The following is a 27,769-nucleotide window of genomic DNA, read 5'->3' as shown; positions in this document are numbered from 1 at the left end:
TTTATAAATGAAAAAGAAGTGAACATAAAAGCTCATTCTATTTCCATCAATTGTGATTACAGGGTATCTTTGAGTCGCTGTACAACGCAGCGCAGTTAAACTCGTTTTCATTGTTGTTGTTGTTGTTGTTTTGGGTGGGTGGTTAAGCTGGCTTTTCATTGCTTTGCGCCTGCTGTTGCCACGCTCGAGCTGGCTGTCGAACAACGTCATGCCCAACCTGAATCTCATCATCATCATCATCATCATGGCCATCATCATCATCATCTTCATTGGTGGGCGTCTGTTTGTTGCTGTTGTTGTTGTTGTTGTTGTTGCATGCTCCTCGTGCGCTGACGTCGAGGCAAAACTCGAAACGTGCAACCCGCAAAAGGCAAATAAAACTTTATCATTTGGGGAAGCCCTGCGCTTTCATAGACCTGCCCGACTGTATATGCGTGTGTGTGTGTGGGTGTATACACTCACATTCTCGCCCTCTCGCTCGCTCTCACATGCACACTTGTATTTAAACACGCGTTTTTGTTTTTGCTTTGTTTGTTTCTTTTTGTTTTTTCGTTTTCGCCTGCTGCCAACAATTTTCCTCAATTTCTTTTGCTTTTTTCGCTTTATTTTATATTTTCATTTCTGTTTTTTGTTTTGCTCAGGTATGAGGTTTTATTTTGGCTTATTGCGGGAGCTGATTTTCTGTGTGAGTTTGTGTGTTTTTTCTTTCTTTTTTTTCGCCACTTTCAGCTTGGCTGTGTTGACCTTTTTTTGCTTTTTGTTTTTCTTGCAAATGTTCTGGGCGTGGCTGCTGGCAGTTGCTTAAAGACAGGAACTGGGGAGGCCTCACTGTAGCTGGCTCTGGCTGGTGAAATGGGCACGAATTGCGGAAAATTAAGTTTTAATTTGGCTCATGAGCGCACTCTGAAGAGGGCGTGCTTGAGCGAGGCGTATGCACACTTATCGATAATTTATCGATTGCCTATGAATGAGGAAAGCAGTGAGTTGTATTACCGGATGCATAACAATGAGTTCAATGATATATTTTGAACCAAATTTATAGCGGATACTCGTTAAATTATCGAATAATATTTACATAATCATGGGGATCTGTTCGAAACAGTTCATTATGCAGTCTGCCTATCGATAATTTATGGCATATTTTATGGAGTTTTGGGTGCTTTTTCTTTCACACATTCTAATGAGTTCTCTAGCATTTAATTAATAATATTGTTGCCCTTCGCCTGTCCATCGATTAGCTATCAATATGTTGTTGAATATTTGTCATTTGCTTGCGTCTTGCGCTTGCCACGCTGCGCACTTGGGGGTCTTCGCCTTGGCTAGTGCCCAAGGGTCTATTAGGTCATCCGAAGTCGTGGGACAGCCCTTAAAGTCAGCCGTTAGCAGAGCCCTCAGTCGAGCTGCGCCACGCCTAGAGCCAGTTGCTATTAACCAGTTACCTGTTAACAGTTACAGTTACACTTAAAGGAACTCTCGCAGCTGGCTGAAAAGCAACCCCCAAATCAGGCAAAGGGCCCAAACTATGTACAAAGTGAATCACACACAAATAGCTGAAAGCCCCATTCCGCTGGCAAAGCGGAATGCGTTGCCAAAGGAAATGCTCAACAAAGACTCGGCGAATCTGATAGAAAAGGTAACAACAACAGCAACAGCAACAGCAACGGTAATGGCAACAGCAACAAATGTAACAAAAACAAAGAGCTGTATATAAGGAATCGCCCGAGCAGAGCCAAGTCGACTTGAGCAAGCAGAGCCGTCGCTCTCGCTCTAACAGCCGCTCTCCCTCGTCCACTTCCACTCGAGCAAAACATAAATTATCAGCACAATGGGCAACAGTCAAGGCAAAGGCAATGGCAAAGGCAACGGGACAGGCAACGGGAAAGGCAAAGACAAGAAGCGCAGAGACACAGGCAACAGGGCAAAGGAATGCCAAATGACAACAACAAAGGCGCAAGCACAAAGGGGGTGGGTTTTGCTTTGCATGCGACGCCAAGCAGTGCGGCAGACAGAGACGGAAAGAGAGAGGGAGAGAGAGTGGCAGAAGCAGAGGCAGAGCGAGGGCAGCACAGAGTGTGTGAGCAAAGAAAAAAAAAGCATGCCCGGGCCAAAGTCTATTTTAATTTTGACGTAGTTAGTGACACAGAACGTTTGGCCAAAACAAATGGCAACAAACGTGCACTAGCAGTGTGCCAGACTAGCATATACCCTGTAAAAGTAGATTTTGTGCAATAATTTGTTTGTCTATGGCGCGATTTTGCTGAAATTTCCAGTGTTTGTTTATAAAAAGCCTAGAAATGCATTTATGAACTAACAAGTAATATACATATCTCTTAAACAAATATGTTCGAATTGGGGTATATAGTACTATACTTTAAGCAAATCTCATAACATATTTATTATATATACAGGGCTTCCACAGAACTTATCGCATTCAAATCTTCATTTAATATTACCTTCAGGCTTATCTCTTGTCATTATAATAGCCATATACTCTATTAATTTCGTCCTTATCTCTAGTCTAATCAACTGCCACTCTATGCATATCAAGCTGCCTTTCTCGCCTTTGCTGAAATGTGTCCAGGGTAGTCAAAGGGCATCCCAAGCAACGCAGACAGTCGCAGCCAGTGCTAAAGGCAGCTCAAGTGTCCTATTCGCTTTGAACATGTTGCGCCTGCTGCTGCTTTGGCTAAGTATTTGTATCTGTGTGTATGTGTGTGTATCTGTAGCAGCTGTGGCTGTAGATAGCGAAGAAATCGCATCTGTATCTGTGTAGCGCAGACTTGGATTTCGACTTTGGTGTGGCGCGTGGGCAGCGAGGCATAAGAATGCCGCCTCATGCCACAAGCGGCAGACAGTGGTGCGTCCGGCTCCACGCTGTGGGGGCCCGCAACAAAGTAACACAGAAAATTGTTGCACGTTAACGGTTAAGACAGCTCAAAGGGTGTATTAGCTATGCCAAGCCATTGGATATTGGATAAAAAATGATGAAAGTATGATTAAATTTGATTTAAAAGCATGGCTTTTCTCTTCAGGTGGCTCCAGTTTCTGGGGAAAAGAACTTAAGAGTTGAAAATGTCAGTTTTATAAGCAAGCCCATCAAGTGGAGCAGTTACGCACTTAAATACCCTATAAGTGTAAAGGAGACTAAGCAAAAGGAAGTCGCAACGTCATAGGGAATGGGTATATAAAGGAAATATATATCAAGCAGTGATAGGGCCTATCAGCTATAGCTATAGCTAGCATGCCCTACAATGGTCTAGCTTGAGCTGCAGACATATTTTTATTTAACTAAAAGTTGTCTATATAGAAAGGCTAAGAAAAGTAGGGTATCTTCTATAGTACAATATTTTATCATAGGGTATTTCCACTTCGTCTTGTCCCAATAATGGCAAATCTGAATTTTCTTGTTAATAAGTTTCAAACGGCGGCTCTAACAAGTCTGTGTAACAAGTAACATGGCAACGGCTGCGAATGCTCGACTGCCTTGTCTGCTCAGCAGCAGTTGCCGCCTACCCACACACACACACACACACACATACACACACACTTATACAAGTCGCTGTTGGTGAAGTGACGTTAAAGTATCTGCGCATTCGCTTTGAGTATCTACATCAAAAAGTTAACTCGCTTTGTATTTGTATCTATAGCTGGCTCTGTCTCTGTATTTGTGCGAGCGCCAAAAGTTCATGTGGTGCCAGGCAAGGGAGCCAACCACCTCAGTAACCCTCCCCTCTCCCTCCCTCCATCACCTCTCACTGTTTATGTGTATATATATGTACATAATTTTGTTGTTTTTGTCTCGTTTTCTCCTCACAGCAGCTGCAGCAGTTACGACTCGCGCTAGCTAGGCGTGTGTGTGTGTGTATGTGTGCGCTTGGGGATTACGTAAGGGAATCCCCAACATTTGCAGCGCAGTCAACAACAACAACAACAGCAGCAGCTAAAAACGAACGAAGCGAAGCGCTGAACTGCGTCAGAGTCAGTTGCATGTTTTATGCATGAATTGTGCTGCTGCCACGCCCCCGCCGCCACGAACCAGCTGTAGCCCCAGCTAGCCGCCCTTTAGCAGCTTCAACTCGGTGCGCAGCAAAATAAAATATTAAAAAAAAAATCAGCAGCAGAAGAAGAAGAAAACGCAAATAAAGTATCTTATAGATACTTTTGTGGGGCTGTGTGGGGCTTGATTGGGGCGGTGTGTGGGGGCGTGGTGCTGTGTAACAAGTGCGCGCTTGGTTGAGTTTCAAGTAGAAACATTGCTGCAAGCTGCCACGCCCCCCATCGCTGCCCATACGCCCACTGGCAGCAACAGCAGCAGCGCGCGCGACCTCCTGCAGTTTTACAGTTGCTTTTGCTTTTCCTTGTCTTTCTCTCTCGTTCTTACCGCTTACCTCCCTCTGTATCTCTCTCCCAACCTTTCCTTCTTCATTTTTTATAGTTTGCAAACTGCAAAATATTTTACTTTGTCGTAGAACTTTTGCCTGCTTGCAAAAGTGGGCGTGGGTGGTTGGGCGGTGCGAAAGGGTGGGCGTGTTCGGTTACTTTTGCATATTGTATCTTTTTTGTTGTTGTTCAACTGAGTTTAAAGCGCGGCCAAAAAGTAATCTTTCAGCTGTAATTGAAAATGTCTGTTTAGCAAGCTTTCTCTCTCTCTCTCTCTCTCTCTCTCTCTCTCTCTCTCTCTCTCTCTCTCTCTCTCTCTCCCTCTAGCGCGCTCTATCAATGCATCTAGCTCGCTCTTGGCTTTTCTATTTCTATTAACATTTGTTGCCTGTGGTGAACTTTTGTTTCAGCCTTTGTCCTTGCGAATACCCTGTAAAAAAGGCGTGTCAGAGCTAGAGAGTTGTTCGCTTATAGCTCAAACTTTGTTTATGTAGATCTCTCATGATTTTCTCATCTGTGAGGTTCAAGCTAACACAAATTGTGGTATATACCAGATACATCAATTGGTATATACCAGATCAATCGATCAAAGTTGATTCCGTCATAGATTTGACTAATCCGTGGCATCTGCTAGTCAATATTGACTTCTATTGGCCAGCCATTTGACAGACAAGTAGTTTCACGCATACTAACCAGCACACTCACACACACACACACACACACACGCAGCTGTTTATACAACTATGGCCTTGAGCTCAAGTATCAAGTTTTGAAGTTAACGCATGTCAACAGGCGCAATAAAAAAAGGATATTGTGTGTGTGTGCATGTGAGTGAGTGTGTGTGTGTGTGTGTGTGAGCCTCGAATGTTCAATTGTTGTAATGTGCATGCCACAGGCTGTGCACATATACATGCATATAAACGAATATATAGAGCTACTAATACATTTGTCTATTGGGTTAGGTTAAGAGGAATGGAGCCAAGTTTGATTCTATATTACATTCCTCAAATTTTCAGTATATACATTGCATGAATCTGCATCTACTACATATTATACCTATATACATATATGATTATACTTATATGATTATACTTATATTATTATATTATTAATTATTAATTCTATAGAGCTTTACAGTAGTCTATAAATAAAGCATATTCCCATTGGAAATTATAAGCAGTTATCTAATTATTACCGTACTCATACTTTCTCAACAGACTATAAACTTTTTACTCTAGATATTCCAATTGGATCTAATCAAATTAGATTTATATTATAGCTTGTACTTACTGCCACGTCCGCTGCCCTTGCGTCGCGCCATTGTCTATCCACTGTCTGTGCGTATGTGTGTGTGTGTGTGTATGACAAGTGTCCAGTGTCCAGTGTCCTGAGTGTATCCTTTATGTTGCTTCCGTTTGCCTGTTTGTTTACAAGGCTCTAGTTATGCGTCGACATCGTGTGAGTTGCCTCGGACTCTGCGACTTGATTGATGTGCAATATATATATGTGTGTATACATATATATATATATATATGCTAGATAGTCACGCCTGCTACGCCCACTGGTGTGGTGTGGGTGTGTGTGTCCTTGCCACGCTTCTGTTGTCCTTCGGGTCCCTTAGCCAGGCCAGGACGTCTCAGCGCGAGGCAAAGCAAAGCGCTCGACTTGCTCGCTTTTGTGGCCTGATTCCGTTTGTCTTTATATATATGTATGTATATATAACTGTATATATATTTGTGTGCTAGTGTAATAGTGCCATGTATGTCTGTCTGTCTCTCTGTCTATGTGTGTGTGTGTGTGTGTGAGCTATGATGACGTGGCTGTTGCTCGCTTGGCTTTTGGCTGCCCGCAATCCGCAGTCAAAGGCAACATTTTTCCTTTAATAGAATTTCCATTTCATTTCGCTCTCTATCTCTCTCTTTTTATATACTTATATATAACTGTATAAAATGCTTTAAAATATTTCAAAAAAGTTTTTACTATGCTCGATTTTTGATTTTTGTTAAACTTTTTTATATATTTTTGTTGTGTTTCTTTTTGTGGTCGTTTCTTTTGATATGCTTTTTGCGCGCTTTTTTGTTGTTTGTTGATTTTAAATTGTGGTCAAATTTACCCACAAACCACGTGGGATTTGTCTGCTTCTCCAACTTCTCTCTCTCTTCTTCTTCAGGTTGTTTTGTTTTTGTTTTTTTTTTTTTTTTGATGTTTGTTTGTTTATTGTCGTAGGCCGCGATTTTCCCGTTTAGCCGCGCGCGTGCAACAAAGACGGCAAGCGTCGAGCATGACGTATGACAAAAACAGGCCAAAAACAAGCAATTGCGTTTGCTTTTTTGCGTTTGTTTTTGTATTTGCTTCGCTTTACTTTATTCGCTTGTATTTTTTTTAGGTTTGGGCAACACGTTGCGTATACGCAATACACAGACTTAACATGCAATTCAACTACTTCAATATATATGCATATATTGATAGTTAAACATATCTACATGTATTTGTTATCAATTTTCCTGTATGTGTGACACTTTCAATATGGCGCGTATGTGTATGTGTGTGTGTGGTTGTGTGTGATTTCTATTAATATAACTGAAATATATTCGCTGCTGCTGCTGCTGCTGCTCTACGAATTGTGTGTGAAGCGCGCGAATAACGAGAGGCGTGCGTCGACTTCGGCGTTCACGAACAAACAAGACGCGATGTTAATACAAAACTGAGCACTGTTAACACTTAAGTGCTTCGTGCAGCACGGCACAAGCCGAACAAGCGCGCACGAACCCACACACACGTAGCGAGGGAGAGAGAGAGAGAGAGAGTGGAAACTTGTATTGAGCACACGTAAAACCTGCTTGCTGTGCTTGGACAGCGCTCTCTTCTTCGTTTGCTCACACTCTTTGCCGGTGGCTTTCAATTGCTTTGCGTTTGCTTTCAATTTGTCGTCGCTTGCTTAAGCTTTCAATTGTTTTTGTTTTTTGTTTACCTTTTTTTGTTGCTGTGCGCGTTGCGCATGTTTTTGCTCTTTAAGTGGTTTTTCTGATTGAAAGCGCATTTAAGAGAGCGCGTGCTTTGCTTGTACCTTTGGGATTGTACTCTTTGCTCCTATTGAGTGTGACTCTACTTGAGTGGATTTTTATTGAATTGTATTTCTTAATTATTAAGTGCCCCAGTCAAACTCTTGTTTACATGCATTTAGGCGGTATAAAAGTTGTTAAAGTCTGATTTATTTTAGTTATTTTTATTTTACACTACTTAATTAGAGATAGTTATAAATATATAAAAATGATTTGCATACTTTTCGGCGGCGAATTTTATTTATTATGTAGTTTGTTAAATTTTTATTTATAAATTTTTTTCCTGCGAATTTTGTTCCTGAATGATACCTGGGAACCCATTTATAAAAAAAATCCTTGGAAAAAGTTGAGCAAGCCAAGCTAATAAATAAAAAAGTTTGACAAATGTATTATACTTTTGCTTTTGTCGTTTCTTCATTTTCTTTCGAGGGTTATTCAAAGATGAATTATTCTTACTTGAGTGGGCGTTCAGAGTGCGACAAAACCCACACAAAAAAGGCGTGGCAAGTGAAGCATTAGGCATTAAATACAGAACAGAGAATGCCGCTACTTTGCTTAGCAGTGCTCTTCCCTTCTATTTAATCACTTACACTGTTTTCTCTCTCACTCTTTCTCGCTGTATATATTACTACACTTCCTCTGTTCTACCTCTCTCCGCGTGCCTCTCCCTCTCCTTTCCTCTTTGTAAGCGCAACGGCATCAATGAATCTTGCATCAGCTGTTCTTTGTTTACATCTAAAGACGCAGGCGCCATTTTGCCGGCCCTTTCCATTGTTCCAGCCGTTCGAGTTCGCATTGGAAAAGTAGGGGAAATTCGGTTTCGAACATGCCCAAGTTTGGCGCCAAATATCGTCGTCGAGTGAGTTTGCCACGCAGTCGGGCGACAGAAGCGCAACCGAAAGGAACACGCCGAGTCGAGTGCGGATCGAATGTTGGTTCGAAAAATATTTGAAAAGTTCTTGAAAAATCAAATAAATATATAAACGAAAAATAGTAAACAAATAATATGTGTACTTGTGAATGTAATGTAAAATTAAGTACAAAAAAATAAATGAATAAACGGAAAATAGGATGATGCATACTCTTAAATTAAATATTTAGAAAATAATACATAAAGCTAAAAACGAGAAAAAGTGAAATTTAGTGAGCGCAAAAATTCTAGTAAAATTAATAGAAACATTATAGCTACAAGAAAAACATTATAAGTGATTTTTAATTCAATTAATAAATTCAAAATATAGTAAAAAATAAATAAATAAATATTTTTATGGATCTATAAATAAAATAATAATTTACTATTAACATTATACATCTAAATCGTTCTTAATAATTATATACTTATTAATTATAAGTAAGTATAAATTATAAAGTAATACAAAAATTGAAATAGATTTGCATTTAGACAGTGAAAAAAGTCTTTAAAAATATATGTCACAACTATTATTATTAAAAAAAAAAAACAAATCGCATTAATATATTTAATATGAAGTGTGCTTCATTTTAAATTGAAGTCTTAAATTTGAGATTACAAATGTGTCCCAAAATATACATAAATGTAAATTATAACTTATAATTTATGCAAAGCAACATTTATGGATTTTACAAAAGTTGCATTCGCATTAAAAACGAAATAAAATCGCCATAAAAATGTAAATATCTTACTCCCTCTCCCTCTCTCCTACTCTCCCTGTCTGTCTTCTTTTAATATCTATTTTGTATGTCACTTAATGCTCGCTCAGGCAGTGAAAATGGGCATATTAGTTGCATGAAATGATTGTTAGTTTTATCAAGTGCCAGACTCTTCATATTATTTGTGGAGACTACGCCCACTGGAGGCGTGGTAAAAAGTGCGTTTATCTGTTACCTTGTGCTTGTTTGATGAGTTGCCCATTTGGGCGTGTCTAGTGGAGGCTGAGTGAGCGAACTTAGCCTAAGTTATGTGTGGCTGTGGAAGGAGTATCAAGCAGTTGTGCATGCCCTATACCACAATATTATTCTTCTACTTAATGTGAATTAAATGAAATTTTTATTGCATAAATAAGCAAGATGAATTTGTAATTAAAAATTGTAATTTATTAAACATCATGTAAAAATGCATACTTCAAGTTGCAAAGAATTTTATTTTTATATTTTCAATCGCAAGTAAATGAATATATACAGAATAATATTTTTGAAACACATTCAGACGAATAAAAACCAAAAGGGACTTTATATTTGTGGAGCGTGTTAATATTTTAAATTGAATTGAAAATCCTTGCCACGAGCGAAAATTCACTTTGTTTATTAGAGAGGAAAACAAATGCGATTTTATTTTGATTGCAATTGCGTATATTTGTAGTGCGTAGGGAGTGCGAAAAGGGAACAGGGTATGTAGGCCATAGAGGTTAGTTACTTCTGCAGAGTAGAGACTAGTTACGGAGTAAAGGGTATCTACAAGCTGTGCCTGTAACTTGGTGGAGTACAGGGTATCTTCAAGTTTTCCTAATGGCATTTCACCATCTGTCGGCTGTGCTATAAACTGATATTAGATTCTAGTCGAGTAAACACAGTGTTTCATTATGTACAGGGTATATTTTAGGCAATCCTTTCATTACTTTTACGTGATTAATATTTTGTTATCTGTTTAAGCTTCTTAGGATAATACTAAGCTGATTTACAAATCGAATTGCTTTTGCCTTTCAGCCCATTTTCTCTTTAAAGGGTATACATATTTGAGTCTTTTAGTTAGTTTATCGTTCTCTACATTTTAGATTAACTTGTGTTTTCTTCCCCTCTCTCCATCTCATTTGCAATACAGGGTATATTGTAGTCTCTCATTGGCGCTCTTCTAAGTGTTTTATAAGTTTCTTCAGTCGATTTGAGATATTTTCCTTTGCTCCTTTCTCATTATCCCTCTCTCTCTAGTTTTCCCTTTACAGTACAGGGTATCTATTAGTCGTTCTCATTTGCTTAACGTTTGCCATTTACATTTATTTTTCGCAATTATCCTTTTTCCCCTCTTACCACCACCCCTGCCCATTTTGCCTTGTTCCTCTAATTGAACTTGAATATTTTCATTTTAATTACATGTTTTTTTTTGCTTTGCCATAAATTTGATCGACACATGTCTCTGCGTCGCTTTGTTGCATTGTTGCTGTCGCTGCGTAATTGTTGTTGTTTTCTGTTTATTTAACGAGTTCAATTTGCGCTCTCACTTAATTATTCTAATTCAACAATTTTGCTAGAAATTGAATTGCTTAATGGCCCAAGCTGATGTTGCTTTGCCTCTTTCAATTTTTAATTGCAGGCGGACATGATAAATGGACAGCAGCAAGAGCCAATATACCCCATTGCCGTAGCAGCGCCCATTGGCTCTTCAGCTCTTCTAGCCCTTGCTCTTTCGCTCAACGTCTCCTCTCGCTGGCTCTGGCTGTAAATTAAACGCCAAAGTCAATACTTAATTGCCTTTGTTGGCCATAAACATTATTGTTTATACTGCGCGCGAGTGTGGGCACATATAAACAAATATTGCGCAAGAGGAAGACACTCAAAGCGAGAGAGCGAACGACAGAGAGGAATAGAGAGAAAGAAGAGAAAGAAGACGAGTCTCATTCACAGAAATTTCAATTGGAACAAAAAACAGCGAAGCAGAAAAAATAGAAATATCTATATCAATAGGTGAGTACAGTAATTGTCTGTTTTATTCACACACATTCACACACACACACGCACACAATGTACTTGAACAATGCTAATCTGACGTATACTTAACGTAAATCAATGTATTGCGCATACGCAACGTTAGCCTCACGTACACACACACACACACACATACACACTCTCATATATGTGAATAAAAGCTGAGCATGCTTGACTACGCCCTGCAGGTTGAGCTATGCTCGATCTGTCAATCTTATTTACCTGGTGAAAGACAAAGGGATACATTGATGCATATACATACACATACAGACATGCAGACATGCCCACACACATGTACACAAACACACTTGCACAACTTACTTAAACTCTGCTAACATGGCGTATGCTTAACAAGCAAAAAATATTGCTCATACGCTACGTTTGCCCTGCATAATATTCCTAACCACACACACACACACACACGCAAACTCAACCAGGGCCAGCACATGCACACACATACATTTGTTAACATGCTAACAATATGTTAGATTGCTTTGAATTAGGAGTGCACGACTAATAGATACCCTACAAGTGTGAGCAGCGCTGCGCTGTCAATCTAACTGAGCTGATTTTGTTTCTAGACAAGCCTTCACACACACACACATACACATACACATAGCTAAGCATTCGTTAGCTTCCGTATAAAAGAATAACTTGATTGCCAGATAGACGTGCAGAAGTTCAGGGCATAAATATGGCTGTCAAAAGATGCGTAAATTGAGTTATTGCTGCGCGTGGATATTCAGCCGGCGTTTTTATCTGCGATGTTGATGGGCACCACGATAAAAGAATTTTCGCTGCTCTCATTCAGTCCCTTAATATCGCGATGGGCCCCAGATGAGTGCGCCCTGAGACTGACGCATAAATTCGCTTAAAACTAAAGCCTAAAAGCTGATGATGCACAGCGAACAAAATGGAATCAATTGACCAAATGGTTGATTAAATCTGATAGGGAATATATTGGAAAGAAAGGGAATGCTCGAGAGACTGGGATAGGGCTGAGAAGGACATTAGACTGCGACTGAGTGATAAAGCTTCTTAACTGCAGTTGAATTGAGGCTGGCAAAGCATAAAGACTCTTAAAAGACATACAAGAATATGATTACCAAATTTCAGGCGCTCTGCTCAAGTAGTGCTCGAGATATGCTTAATATGTTTAAAGACAGGAACTGCTAGTCAGATGGATAGACCTAGCTGACCAACTTCTTATAGCACATCAGGTTTTATTCACGCCTCGCTTGGCTCTATGCCACGTAGTACACTCGCCAATCAATATGCCACATATGCCCTCTAGCTGTCATCTACTTTCAACAATCAGAATATAATAATATTGCGCATACGCACCGTTCGCCTCGTTTCATATTGAAGAGCTCCGACGCAATGTGGGTTTTCCATATTGTTTTCTGTTTATTAATGTCCGATTTGCTGGTTGTAATCGAAATATTATATAATACATTTGGGGTCCATTTTTACGCGTTGTTGGGTACATTTTGATCATGTTTCGAGCACCCATTGATTTATGAATTCCGATGAATTATGTGCGCTTAGCTACGCAGTCAGCCAGGCAGGACGCCGGGACAGGTGTGGCTAATGCGCGTCCCGCCATTAAAGGTCAGGCTGAGATAGCAGTCGAGCACACATACCATAAGCAGCTGGAAAAACCATAAACCGAAGTGGGCGGCGGGGGCGTGGGGGAAAGGCAAATGTGCACAAGTGGAAGAAACGGAATTTGAGAGATGCCTAGAAACCAGTCGAAAGCCTTTAAGCTATTGTTAAAGCACTTTTATTTTTTCGGTTAAGCTGTTGCAAAGAAATTGAGGGCGTTATGTGGAAGAGCTGGGCGGAGGGAGGGCACAGGGATTACGGAGTGTTATATTCACAGCTAAGCTGGAAGATGGTAGGGAAATGTGGTCTATGGAACGTGCAGAAATGGGAGTATTGGACTGATAAGTAGATAATCTAGATGATTGAGTATATGGAGTAATATTGCAGGGTATTGTGGCTATGAGAGTGGCGGCAGATGGGATATATGGAATATGGAACAACATAAGCACTAGAAGTCAGTTCAAGGCCAAGAGCTACATACTCTAGATGCTAGTTAAGAGATGCAGATTAGTATTGAAGGGAGTCCAGTTAGGACTTGAGCAAAATCCGCAACGAAGAGCTAATCAAATTTATGCAGACCAGAGATTTCTTATACATATATGAAAATAAGCTCAAGTTCATTCCCAACAGCTCTCAAGATACGCTGCTGAAGCAGCAACAGGTTGGACCTGAGCGAGTGAAAGAGTTGCGGTCGGTCAGTTATCGAGCAGCATCGTGTCTATTCGGGCGACTAAAACCTTTTTCCCATTGGGCAAGCTATAAAGGCCTCAAGCGACAAGGTTTACTTGAGCGAAAGTACAAACGAGAATTTGCGCAATCGATTGGCTGACAGTTCGGAATTTAATTTCGGGAGGAGTTGAGCTAAGAAGAGGACCACGCGAAGGGAGGAAAGGGACAAAGCCTGAGTTCAGAGCTAAAAAATACCTCAACCTCTTGATGCAGAATGAATGCCATTGTCCATGAGTGAGTCACAAAACCTCAAACCACACTGTCAGGGCAAACAATTGAGTTGAGTTTTGTGAAAATCGTCTTTAAATCAATGCCAACTAAAACATGTTTCAAATTACAGTTATATGTAATTTAAATTCTTGTGCAGCTGTAATCAATTTAAAATTCTTGCCAAAGAAACCAATTATATGTAAATTGATATTGTTGAGTGAATTATTATGTGAGTGAATTATGACTACATACGTGAAAAGGGCATTCTGATGGACTCTCGACTCTCCAATCGCCACTCTCGCCAGTCTCTCCACTCTCGAATAAGAGCCAGGCAGGAGCTACAATAAACCGAAAATATTTCTGTTTGCAGTTCAGTTGGTCAAATTGGATATTCGTGTGTGCCATTCCAATCAGAAATACTGAAATGCCTCTTGTTTACGGTTACCAGCTTAGCTTGCGCGTGTGTGTGTGCGTGTGTATGTGAGTGCGTCTGTGCGATATGTATATAGCCGGAAGCACTGTATCCGGTCAGAAAGGAAACGAAAAATAAACCACAAAAGGCAATGGAGGAAACTGGATTTAGTTTGGTTTTAAGTCTTTACATGAAGTGTGTGATAAGTGTGTGTGTGTGTGTGTGTGTGTGCGTGTGTGCGTGTGCTTACTAAGTTGTCCAGCCTGGACATCAAAGAGAGTAAATGGCAAACGAAAATAGATCCAAATCGAAAAATGAAAACTTTGCACTGAGCATAACCAAGATTCCTAAGAGCTCTGTAAATATATGCCAGAGACAGTGGGTGAGTGGGTGGGGCGAGAGGGCGGCGCATGACACTCAGCTGGACACTTTTTAATATATGCCAAAGCAAGAGGACGTCGCTTTATTAAAAAATAGAACAACAACAACAAAGGGAAAATAGTAAAGAAGCAGAGAAACTCGTAAAATACACAAAGATAAAAAGCGAAAAAGAATTTAGCAGCTGCGCTCTGCATGGACTCGGCCTCACTTCATTATGGCAAATTACTATGGCGAATCTTTATTAAATATATATATGTATATGTATATGTATGTGCATATACAATTTGTTGGCCATTCTGTACTTAGACCTGTCCCCCACTTAGAGCATGTTTCCTGTCCGCACTTAGCCTTATTTATGTGCGTTTACTGTAGTTGGACATGAGCCGCAATTTATTTGGATTGTATGCCAGCTAATTAGCTGTCGGAGCCATCCCTCATTTAACCTGATTGGCAAGCGGGCACACGCACAGTGAGAGTGGGAGAGAGAGAGTGGGAGAAAGAGTGGGAGAGAGAGAGAGACACAAATAGGCTTGAGCTGGATAATTGACAAAAATTCTAATTACATTTTTAGGTAAACATCTCTTTTATAGTTCATATAGAAATATATTTGTGTGTATTTTAGTGATTTCACGTATATTAGATTAATGTAAATCTATATAGAAACTTTAATTTTGGATCACTAGCAAGGACTGAGACTATATAGCCAAGCATATTATGCAGAAGAGGTTTAGAATGATTGGAGTGGGTGAGGATATCTGCTAGTCGTTCATTCCCGTCTGCAGCTACCCAACTTCATTGCGATTTCTATCAGTTACAGGGTATTCCGACAGTCGGGCAGACTTTTGATTGGCACTTTGATGTTAAATGTTAATAGCATTATGAATCACGTTTTATTTATGTCTAAATTTCACAGAGCTCGAATTTCCAATTTATTAGAAAACGTCTTATCCGATTACGTCAATCGATGCGTGTAATGCGATGTGGCATGAAAGTGGGCGGAAAAAGATGCGGAGAATGAGTTGATGGGGTATGTAAGTGAAGGCGAAAGCGAAAGAGAAGCCGCAAAAAGGATTGTGAATCGTAAAAAGAGAGATTACTAGATTCCCATGGTTTAATTAGGCAAATTTCGTTGGCATTTAATCTTCTGGTCTTTGGTCGCATGCGAATGCGAATGCGAATGCTTTGCATTTCGTCTATGAATGTTTTTTATGCTTGTCACTAGAAACTGGAAACAATGAAGATAAAGCAGACCTCTCTCTCTCTCACTTACTCTCTCTCTATCTCACTCTCTGGCATATTTCATTATTAATTTTAATTAAAAAGCCGCCGACTTCAGCTTGGCTCAACGAAATTTCATTTTGTGGCCCAACGTGTTGATGCCTAACAACAGGCAACACCCAAGCATCCAGCACTGGCAATGCGGGAACAGACATAAACAGACAAACAAACAAATAATAAAAGAACATTTTGCACAAGTCGCCAGCAGATGTCTTCAAGTACACTTGGCGAAACCAGTGTGAAGTTGAAGTACTCAATTAAAGTTTGCTTTAAACTCGAATTGCTGAAAGTTTTCAATGAAGTTGATTTAGTTTTTTGAGGTTGTATCTGAATCTGTTAAGGGTTCCCTTTACGCTTTACTCGATTCAACTATCAAATCATATTTTGCCATATTAAATGGAGAGAGAGGGAGAGAGAGATAGAGAGATAGAGACAGAGGCAGAGAAAGAGCTGTTGTCTCTTAATCTTAGCAACTTTTGAAGTTTGCTTGAGGAATCTTTCTAGCTATCTGCCTAGATAATGAGACATATTTCTTAGAAATTGAAGGGATTGCTCAAATAGCAATTATCATGTGCTCATATATGCATTAATCTTGCGCAGCATGGCTGCAAATACTTTCAAGTGTAAAACAAATTATGAAATGCACATGTCCTGCTTCAGTGTTAAGCCTAAATTATGCTTCAATTAAGCGAATAATTGCTTGTGCGAGGGTTGCCTTTTACTTCCTGGGAACATGGCAAAAATAATCAAGAAAATGGCTTCAGTGCTTTTTCGCAATTTTCCAAATTACTTTTTCCATTCGGCTCTGAATACCGCTAAAAAGAAAGGGTATTTCAAAGGCTTCAGCTGTTGCTGTAGACGTTGAATGCGCAGTTTTATTTCGGGTGCACAAATGTATAACTGAATGCCAAAGAAAGGCTCTAGCATGAATAACCCCTTTGACTGCTCGCTCTACTCTGGGGGGAGATTGATCATGAATGCAGCATATGAATAAAACAGTCTGCTAGTAGTAGAAGAGTACATAAAATGCTCGCAAATGTAAGAGATTTAAATGGCTTCTTTGTGCCTTGCTGAACTCCTGATTTTATTGTGCGGCTAAATCTGCATTTGTTTGAAAGCTAAAATTGGCTTTAAATTGTTTACTTTCAACACAATGTCAATTATTTTTAGCTACAACTAAAAGTTTACTTAGACTTTAAACTAAACCAGTTTTGATACAGACTCAGTTTTATATTATGAAGTTCTCAAGAATATAGAAAAGTATAGAAATATTCTTTAGAGACATCTCTTTAGGCTCACAGCTCCAGAGAAATTATTTAGGCAAAATATTAAGAGAATTTAAATTTTTATACAATTATCGCAATTTTCTACTTTGCTAACTCTGTCAAATCTCAAAGGACTCGCATGAAACCTGAATTTGTATGCATGATTTAATGTTCATTTTTATTCTATATCCAAAAAAACTGAATAATTCATTTTTGCTTGTTTTTTTGTTTTTGCATTAAGCTTATGCAAACAGGGAAATTTCTATATTTGAATTTGAATATGTGCAAAGACATTCTATGGGTCAGTCAAGTCAGTCACTCACTCAGTCAGTCAGTCAGTCATACAGGAAGCACTCACTTGTCTCTTAGTGTATTCCTTTCCACCCACACACACACACACACACCGATACACCCACAGAGGCATCTCTGTATATGTGTGAATTTGTTGCCCCTTTGAGTTATGTGTTTTATGCTTTTTGGCTGCCTGAGTTTATGGCCATTGGCCCGCCACTTGGCCATGTTTCACTTAGTGGCAGCGCAAAGTTTCTCTGTTGTTCTTTCTCTGCCTTCTGCTCCTCAATAAATAACAGACAATTCCTTTCAGCCCAGCCGCATTTCTGCTGTCTGCCTACCGGCTCTCTAAGAAACGTGAGTTTATGTAAATGCTCCCAGATTTTCCGTTGCTTGCCCCACTGGCCACTCGAATAAAAGAAAAATAATAAAACCATTCTAAACAAAAAGTGATAGCAATATAGTTGAGAGTTGCTTGATTAGAACATTGCTGAAGGTAGAGCAAATATTCTGAAGGAAACGGCCGAGATGGTGTCTGAAATGTGGAGAATTCCACGAATGCAATATATATTTATTTCAATTTGCTAAGAAAAATAAATTCATTCATTCAAGTCTGTGCGAGTTGAATGTTAAATTGAACAACAATTGAGGAGGCTTACAAATACCGAGGCACTCTATAAATAGTAAGTGAGCAGTGGGCTCATACATAAAATATTCTACTCTGTTGGTTAAAAAAGAAATATCGAATAGATATCGATAAATCGGCAGAATTTTCAACTCTTCATATAAATAATATTATTTTTTTTACAATTAAAGCTACTTCAAATTTTCATCGGCAACATTCATTCAGTCCATATATTATATATTATAAATTATATATTATTATTTTCATTTGACTTCAGACTACCCTATATTTATTTTTAAGTCGATTACAAGTTTCTAAAATGTTTTGTTATCTTGGGCCTAAAGTCGTTGCTTTCAAACCGATATTTATTGATGTAATCCGATTAGAATTATTTGAGCTGCCTTTACCTCATCCTCTGCTAATTCACCATTGGATTCACTTCATGCCATTTCCATGCTGGCTGCGAGTATCAATATTTATCGACATGAAACACAATAATATATTTATGAACATATTTCAAGCTTTTGTCTTGCTCTCACTCTGTCTCTTTCTCTTCATTATGCTCGCTGTGTTAACTTAAGACCAGCTTCAACGGTTGATATACAATTGTTCTGTCTCTGAATTCGAGCTGTGAATTGGATTCGGGTCACTTTGTGGCTCGATTTATGCTTTGTATCTGGCATTTCATTGGCTGACTACGCAACGTCCATTAAAGTTGAGTGCCTGAGCCCAATGTTGAGTTGTAATAAATTTGGCATTAGGCCTACTAAATAATTAAATGAGCTTCCATTACGATACGATGATAAAGGTGTGTTTTCGCTTGTATATATCCATTTATATATGTATGTATATGTATATGCGGCTTTCTGTGTAAATGTATTTGTATATGCATTTAATTTGGTTTTCAATGAGCTTTCAGCAGTTTTTCCATTCGTTGAAAATCTCTTTTACTCTTAATTTGCGCCGTGGGCGAAGGTAAGCGTTCACTTCATTTAATCTTTGACCAAATTATAATTGATTAAATTCTGTGAAAATGAGTTAAGTTCCATAAGCAATTACCGTTAACTCTTCGAATTTATAATTATTAATTACGTATGGCTGGATATTTCAGTATGTTAATATGAAATTATTTCAGTAAAGCTGTGTGCTTTAAACAGACAAATAAATTCATTTCAATCTTTCCGTCAGTCAGTTAGGTTTGTCATCAACCAATACAATCGATAAAAGAGTCAATCAGCCAATCAGTCCACCAGTCCATAAGATCTATCATAATATAAAGTTCTTCAGTCAGTCATTCAGATCAATCGATAATGCGGAGAAAACTCAATGAGTCAGCGAGTTAATCTAAATTGAATCAATACTCGAGGTTTACTTTTTAATCATTCAGCTAGCCAGTCAGTCATCTGATTCCTCAATCATACCTCAGACTTTTATATAAATTAATGGTTTCTTGAGCCCAATTTAGAGTGCGTTCAACTGGAGTAAAAGGTCCCATATATTAATATCAATCCAAAGTCTAAAGTCAGCTCGAGCGGGCATCAGACGGCAATCAAATGACTTGACAAAACTGAATTTAAAGTCACCTCCAAGTGCTCGACCAAGAGGATGATGCCATTAGTGCTTGAGATCGTCATTAGTCAAGCGAGAAGAGAAATGGACTTGTGTCACGCGTAAAGCCACTTGATTGGCCTCCATTTTGCGGCGGGCGTGGGTCAAGGACGTTGTCTCCTGAATGCGTTTGATGACAAACAGCAGAATGAAAGCCTCAAATTACGCATACGCCGCGTGATACGCAGACCCTCATCAATTTACAACTGTCAATGCTCATTAACACATTTGACAAAAAGAGAGAGAGTGTGACCGTAAGAAAAAGAGGGAGAGCTAGAGACAGAACTAGAGTGTGTGAGAAATAGTGCTTACTATTTGGCGCAACCCTTGAGGCCTCCTGGTTTTATTAAGTGAGCAAAACATGTGTCCAAAATCATTTATGAGCTGGCGCCTAGAATACGTGTTTCACTTCACATAAATTGCGAACGTGACCAAAATTTCAGAGTTTACTTTCTGTTTTAAGGCGTTTTAAACGTCGTCGTAAACCAAGTAAAACATAACTAGCAAACAGTGCCTGACTATCAGATACCCGGATCAGGTGTTCTTAATATTGTATAAGAATGCTATATCAAGTTGTTCACATTCACTTCTTGTTCTTATACACTTCTTGTATACTCTTATACTCGGATACTCATATTCTTACACTTTTTTATTCGTATGCTCAGTCGCATTACTATTGACGCGAACACAGCTGTGCATACACACATAAATCAGCATATATGAATTCATTACGAGTATACCCTTTTTACCCATATGCAGTGGGTATCATGGGGCACTACGATGTGTACACATGAAAGCATATAAACATTTCTGCCTAGTCCAGCGTTTATTTGCTCAACTCACAAGTTAAATGGGCGCGCTCTAAGGATCAGTGGCAAATCAAATTGATATACGACTGTGGGGCACGTGCTTCGGGAAGGAAAATAAAAATGAAGTAAAAAGTCCACTCTAATTGTAGCGCAAGCTGGGACCTGCGGGCTGTGACCTGTGCGAGCAGCAGCCGGGAGAAACTTTCAATGAAGATAAATTGTGGCTCAAGAAATTTGCCTAAACGACTCCGAGGACCCAGGGCGAGGCAACAATAAATGGCTGCAAGGGCTCAGTAAACAGCGATTTACAATTAAATTGAATCGAATTGAATTTCGAGCTATGCTTCAAATCCTTTGAACTACGAAATGTAATTGATTTGGCACTGGGACATACATACGGTCTCACTTCTAATTATATTGCAAGCATGCTAAGCTCCCGTATAGGGAGTGCAAAGCCACCTCGAGGCAATGCTTGGGGGACAGCACAGCACAGCACAGGCAACACAGCAAATCCCAAGCTCCTACTTCCTAGATTTCATCTACCCAGTCCACTTAGCCTTGGCATCTTGCACAGTTTGATTAAGCCAAGACTTACCAGGGAATAGCAAAGCACAAGCAAAATGGCGGGGTTGGAAACGAGGCAGGTTTATGCGCTTAACTGCAACAGGTTATTTGATTTTCTCTCCCAGCAATTTTTCCATTCAAGCATTCAAGAAATTCTTCAGGAAATAATCGAGTGATTGCTCCACAAGTTAAAGTGCTCAGATTTAAATAACTGAACTACTTTGGGAGTAACGGACTCTGTCTTTACGGTTTGTTTTCATTTCTTAGTTTGGTATGTGTATGGTCATAGAAAGTGCGCTGAGCCCATATCATTTCATCTTTTGCAGGGTATTTGTTAGCATAGTAGTCCATCAAATACGTATGGAGTTCTTTTCATTTATGTAAACGATATGTAAACCATCTCCAGTGGAAATTTATATAGTAAAAGTTATACATGCAAGTATTTTTCGTTATTTCTTTCAAAGGGTATCTGGCTAGTCTATACACGTTTTCAAATCGGATTGTCCGTTCAGTTGCTGACTTTGCGCTCCCATTTATTATTGTGGAAATGTCATTATAGATATGCGGCGGGAGCAGCTGTTGGGACTTGACTGTTCCTGCTAGCCAGGGACAACAGCAGCAACGACAGCGGCAGCGGCAGCAACAGCAACAGCAACAATAATGCCAGTGACAACAATAGCAATGCCTGTAACAACACCTGCAATGTTGTCCTGGTAATTCCATAGCTTATGGCATCCATTAAAGACAACCTCCGTCTATTTGTCTATTCGCAACAATTTGCTGAGCTGGACAGCTTTTCATGCTTTTTGCTTTTTGCTGGTGTTTTTGTTGCTGCTCTTCTTTTCCCTCTTACGCTTGTTGTAGTTAGCCTTACCTGTAAAAAAACAAAAAAATGGGCACGTGTCTGGAATTTAGGCGCGCTGCTATACTCTAGCCTAGGCTGGAGAGCAGCGCATTAAATTAAATTTTTTTTTTATAAATCAAAATTCTTTAGACTACCCCCGTCTGGCAATTAACTGAAGCACGTATAGATTATATACATATAATATTTGTGCTATTTGAGTGGATACTAAACCAATATTAGCCCGAGTTCCCAGAAATGGAGATTTGACATCTTAAAATTTTGTTAAATCTGAGAAAGCTTTGCATTGATTTCTGTTTTTTGTTTTCAAAGTTTTTCTGAGATATTGGACGATGGAATGTCAAAATTTATAGCATACCAAAGATTAAAAGTATAAAAACTAGTAAATACCAATTAAAGTTTTGGGCCCATCAAAAATGCTTTTGTCTATGTGTTAGATATTTTAACAGAACTTAAATTTCATCAAAACTCTTTAAACTTCAGATTTATTCAAGACGTGCACATGCATTCAGAACACCTCATTAGCTCTTTGACTATTTGCTAGGGTATATATAATAGCACTCAAAATATTAACTAGCTGCAAACATGTAGGAACCCCCATTTCATGTTTGTTTTCATTTGTTTACTTTTATGACCTCTGGGTCTTTGGCTGAAACTTAGCTAAAAGAGCCATGGACAGTTGCTAATACTCGTTCAGTATATGAAACGAGGGTGTATTGGTTTTGTGTTGTTAGATAGACTGGACAGTTGGACAAATATATAGAAAGTGGTAGATGGCGGCTGAAGGAAAGATAGAAGGTGGAAGAGAATGAAGATAGAAGTCGAATGGGCGAGTATTATGTAGTCTGCTATGTCCAGCTACAGTGTGTTTACATCTGTTATTCTATATGTTTGACAGCTCGACAGTCAAATATGCGTTTGCGTTTGCGTTTTATTTGGCTTTCGTAGAACGGAACAAATATTTGCCGTGCTTTTAATTATGTTTGGAGCTACGGCAATTCTGATTGTCATCCGTTGCCAGCTGGAGATCCCAATCTCGTTTACATACAACTCCGTAAGCTCGTTGCTTTGTTTCCGTTACCCACCCTCCCCTTCTCCCTTCTGCCGTCCCACACCCTTTCCATTTCTAATATGATTTGGCATTGTTATTGACAATTATTTGTGTGGTTTTCCTTTTGTACCGTGGCTGGCTTTGTGGCGCGGAGTGGGTGGGTGGCCAATTGACAGCGATTAATATACGTCACAGCTGTGGGCAGCCATTTGCCTTGAGTCCGAGTTGAAGTCGATTAATTTTCCTCTGATTCCTTATTGTACATAAAGCAGGAAACATTCTTTGCGCAGGGCTTTGACGTGTCTAAATTAATCAAAATTTGTGTTAGTTTCCGTGTGACATTTCGCACTTTCATCTCGTTTTCTATTTGATGAGGGTCCTGACATTCCCTGAAAACTTTTAACAGGCCAACGGCCATTCGATGAACTTTCCAGACTGAGGCATGCTTCAGTCTAGCCCTCGCTTTGCTCACGTTTGCTAAGCACTAATAAATTTAACTTTTCATGGCCTTTCAAATTTGTTTAATTCACATTATAAATGTCATTTAGCTAAGATGTGAATAGAAGTTTGGCCTCTTGTAATTTGTTCTATACTAAGATTAAGCTCTTTTAAAAGTTCTAATGCGCTTTTATAAAGCTTTCCAGCTATATTTCTGGCCTTCCACAAATTGATTGTGGCAAAAGCTATTGAAATCAACAACTATTTTTTAATGTCAGGGTATACACTACCTTTCATTAAATGTTTGTGCCTCTGGCCAAACGTGAACTTTGTCAATTTGTTTGACCATGTTTTCAGGCACTTGAGCTTCAGATTTCGTCGCGCCTATAATGAGAAAGAGAGAGAGAGAGAGATAGAGAGAGAGTGAGAGTGAGATAGGTAAAGTAGCGAGCAGCTGCGGGCAAATCTCATTAGAACTTTAATAATTTGTATCTGGGGCAATTAATTAAGTAAATATATAAAATTTGCCGAACGCACTTTTAATGACAGCTCATGCCACTTGCCACATGCCACATGCCTCATGCCAAGTGCCACTGGCTGCTTTACGCTTCGGCACTTTGTAGCATTTGCTTATTTATTTGTCTGCCGAAAAATGTAAAATGAAAAGTTAAATGCCACAGGTCAAAAACTTGTGAAAAATGCAAATAAAAGTTGGAACAAAGCAAAAACCTTAAATTCCCCTAAAGATATTCTAATTGGAGTCGCGTATAATTAGATGAAAATCGGACTACAGGCTTAAATATTCTGTACACACATTTTGACAGGGATATTCCCACTGGACTGCTGAATGTTATTGCAGATGTTAAGTCCTAACATTCATACATGCCAATGAGAATTTAATACTTTTTGATGTTTTTATGAGCCGATTGTGGTTTATTATACATAAATATTTTCCAGTTGTCATTTTTCGCTTTTATTAAACGTAAAATATGTAATATTAGGTTTATTTTCAGAGGCATGCAGTAAACGTAAAGTGAATTTGTAAATAAAAATTTGACTTCCAATTAGAATATTGTATAATCGAGTCACGTGGAGTATTTATTAAATATCACCAATTGAAATTTCTTGCGTTTGTTGATTAATTTCAGGCATTGCAAACATTTTAATTTTAAATAGCAATGAAGAAAATATGTGAAAAGGAATTTCCGACTAAGTTGAATTCCAATAGGAATTAATTATTTTTGTTTTGCTTTGTGCTTTCTTGAATTTAAATCTCTTCTTAGAAATCGGAATGTGACATTTGGCATTCCAGTTGGAATATCGTATATTACATGTAATTTCAATGTCTCGGAATGAGACACTTCGTTGATTTAATTGTACCTCACTGAATTTAAATATACATATTCCCATTTACTTTTGCCTCACTGCAATTTCTTATATTTGGAATTGGAATATCGTAAGGCGCGATATATAAATAAAATACCAATTATATTTTCTGATGCGAAAGCGAAAATTGGGAATTCTCTTTAGGATCTTCCAATTGGAATTTCTGCGAATTAAGATTTCGATGCCAGTTGTGACAGCCGAAGCAAAGAATAAAAAATATAAATAATAAACACACATGTAAGTCTACAGCTCAATTGAAAGCGAGAGCGAGAGCGAGAATGAGAGAGGGCGAGTGTGAGAGAGAGTGAGAGTGAGTGGGCAATTATGAAATTTCATTTGCTCAACGCGAGTAATTAATTTTTCATCAATTCACAATTTGCTGCAGCCGAAGAATGTGGAGGGAAAAATTAAAATATTTTCAAAATTGTTTTGTAAACAGAGAGCGAGAGATGTTTCATATTCTTGAATATTTGCTAAATATATACATATGTGTGTATACACGGTATTTTTGGTCTATATCTACATGTCTATATAGATGTATTGCCACACGTAAAACATTTTAAATGAAAACAGAAAAAAAAGATTTTTCACAAGTTTTTAACACGTTTAAAATTTCCTTTCTAATTTTGTTGTTCTGTTTGCGCTTTGAATATTATTTATTTATTTATTTTTTCCCATTTTTTGCGCTAATGGATGAGGACAAAACGTGCTTTCCATATTCTGAAATCGATGGATGTGGTGGCCGCATTTTACACTTAACAAAAAACATGGAAAATACTTAACGCCAAAAGTATATGGCAGAAACATTAGTACCTACAGGGGGCGTGGCAAAGTATTATACAATGGGTAGGTGAAATAAGAAGTGAATTAATGAGAAGCACACGAAGCTCTGAGTAATCTGTTTGTAATCTCTTTGTTGGCTTTCAACATAATGAGTTTCTCTCAGTGTAGTTTCCCCACAAATCCACAGAGCGCAATACGCATAGGCCATAAATAATACAAAGTGCGAGTGTGGCATGTGGTTACTTACGAAAATTTCAGATTCCCATTAAAGGCATTTGCGTTAAAGTCCTTTTCCGATCTCAGATCTCAGTTTCGTTTTTCGGCTCAAACTATGTTAAGCTGCAGGCCACTTGGCTTTCAGATTGCGCTTGCAGGATGAGACTTCATTCATTATGCATTCGACTCGGGGAACTAGGTAAACGGATGAGCGGGCTGACAGAGAGAGACATAACGAGAGAGAGAGAGACAAACCTTGGAAAATCTGGGCTAACAACAAATCTGGCGGGTTAGATTTAGTGCAAGCAGGCATAGGTAACGCAACACCTCAGTAAATGGAAGAAAGTCTGAATTGGGGCTGCTCTGTGAGTGACTAGACTACATGATACCCTGTATATTAGAGAAGATTGTATGTAGAAATTGGTCGCAAGCAAGGCTTAGGAAATCTAGACTCCAATATAAGAGAATGTATTCCATACTGATTATTTATCGTGATGCATCCTCTCATACAGCCCTATTTAAGACCCTCACATGAAATTTCGGATGTTTCGAGCAACCTGTATACCTACTTGCCGTTAGCCTTTTCAATTGCTACAGGGTATAGCAAAGGCAAGCAGTGCAAAGCGTCTGCTAACACGGCGCTAAGCTAGAAAAGCACACAGCAGATGAGCACTTGAAAAAATAAAGGAATGAAACAAAATTAAAATGTTGCCGTCCACGATAATGATGTTCAAGTCAATGATTATGATAATGATAATGATGTAGAGGTGCAGTCAAGTTCTGCAACTTTTAGAAAAATTACAAAAAAAAAAACGAAAAAAAACCGAAAGTTCTTTGCGTTATCCAATTCGCGCTCATCATTTCGTATTCCTCAAGCGTCAGCATTTCCTACACACACATACAAACACTCCGTAAGAACTTTTTTCATTTGCATAATTTTCAATGAAAGCCTACATAGGCTACGGATACGGCTATGGCCGTGGCTACGGCTATGGTTGTGGCTACGGCTGAGGCTGCTTTGCTCATTTATGCGGTGCGATTGCTCATTTCAAAACTTTCGCTGGAAATTTGTGAAAGAAACCGAAAATTCCATTGCTTTAATTTGTATTATTCTAAGAGCCAACAGTCTGAGCTCAGCTCAGCTCAGCTCAGCTTAGCTAATGGCCTCTTAGTGTAGGCATCAAAATAGAATTTGAGAGTTTGAACATCGAGGTGGCAGCTGTTTTTAGTAAATTACGGGCTAATTGGCATTGAGCCTAATGCCATTGTGTATTGTAATATTGAAGGACGCAAACAATACAGAAAGTATTTTAATCGGATGCTTACAGAATTTTGACGCCCATTACCCATAGCAGCCAATGGTGCCCCAGATTCCAAGTGTTTTCCAGGTATTTCTCAGATCTTGTGAATTTCTGTGCCATTCTTGGGCAAATTCATTAATACTCCAAAGTAAATATTTTGCCAAAAGTCTTAAAAACAATAGCTAGTTAGTCCTGAATACTGCATCGACGCATCCATCCAGTTAATTAAGCCGTCTATAAATGAGCTCTGAGCTGACTGCGCTGGAGCATTCATCAATTAATTAATAATTTTCTGTCAATAATCAGCTTATCAATTATTCCTTTCAGTTGTTTTTTAATCATCAATCAACCAGTCTATTAATCAAACAGTCAGCATATCGAACTTGTCTCTTAGTCAAAGTTCTTTGGCTCTGAGCTGAATACAAGTTAAGCCTGTGCTGAATGGTCAATCATTTAAAACCAATATCCATAAAGCAATAATAATAATATATGATGTTTGCATATGATTGAGCTCTCTCGCTCACTCTCTCTCCCCCTCTCTCTTTCAGCCTTTAGCTTGTCTAGTCTAATGTATCTGAATACGAGTGTATGCTATTGCTCAATCATTCTGTTAATCAACCATTTCTTCATTTACCATTCTTATCGCCATAAATATACATATAGTATATCCACCCCAGTACTCATAAATCTGTCAGTCAATCGTATCATTCTATCGACCATGCTTTCATATGAACTTATTCGATTTTAAGGTATCTTGCATGTCATATTCAGCGCAGCTCATCACTGCTGATTGCCCATTGTTAATCGCTCCGTCAATCAATCACTCAATATAATT

General features: G+C 38.8%; 2 protein-coding genes across 5 annotated transcripts in view; one reads left to right on the top strand and one right to left on the bottom strand.

Moving 5' to 3' along the window:
- Nucleotides 1–7,085, bottom strand: part of shn (zinc finger protein schnurri) — a 51,328-nt gene extending 44,243 nt beyond the window's left edge. Inside the window, exon 1 of one of the 2 annotated variants that reach the window (XM_089261343.1) lies at nucleotides 5,671–7,085. In XM_089261343.1, the coding sequence (XP_089117469.1) occupies nucleotides 5,671–5,701 (31 nt within the window). In that variant the 5' untranslated portion in view covers nucleotides 5,702–7,085. The remainder of the gene's footprint in view (nucleotides 1–5,670) is intronic. The other variant, XM_089261344.1, reaches the window with a different exon arrangement.
- A 1,863-nt stretch (nucleotides 7,086–8,948) lies between these two features.
- The window catches only part of LOC108653786 (G protein-coupled receptor dmsr-1), a 50,687-nt gene continuing 31,866 nt past the window's right edge, over nucleotides 8,949–27,769 (top strand). For all 3 annotated transcript variants that reach the window (XM_030383114.2, XM_030383115.2, XM_030383113.2), the window contains exon 1: nucleotides 8,949–9,091. The gene's annotated coding sequence lies outside the window, so the exon portion shown is untranslated. The remainder of the gene's footprint in view (nucleotides 9,092–27,769) is intronic.

Source organism: Drosophila navojoa, chromosome 5 (genome assembly GCF_054131105.1).
Source record: "Drosophila navojoa isolate 15081-1374.11 chromosome 5, UAZ_NAV_1.0, whole genome shotgun sequence".
NCBI lineage: Eukaryota > Metazoa > Arthropoda > Insecta > Diptera > Drosophilidae > Drosophila > Drosophila navojoa.
Note: the sequence above shows the minus strand (reverse complement) of the source record. Positions and strands in the feature narration are given on the sequence as shown.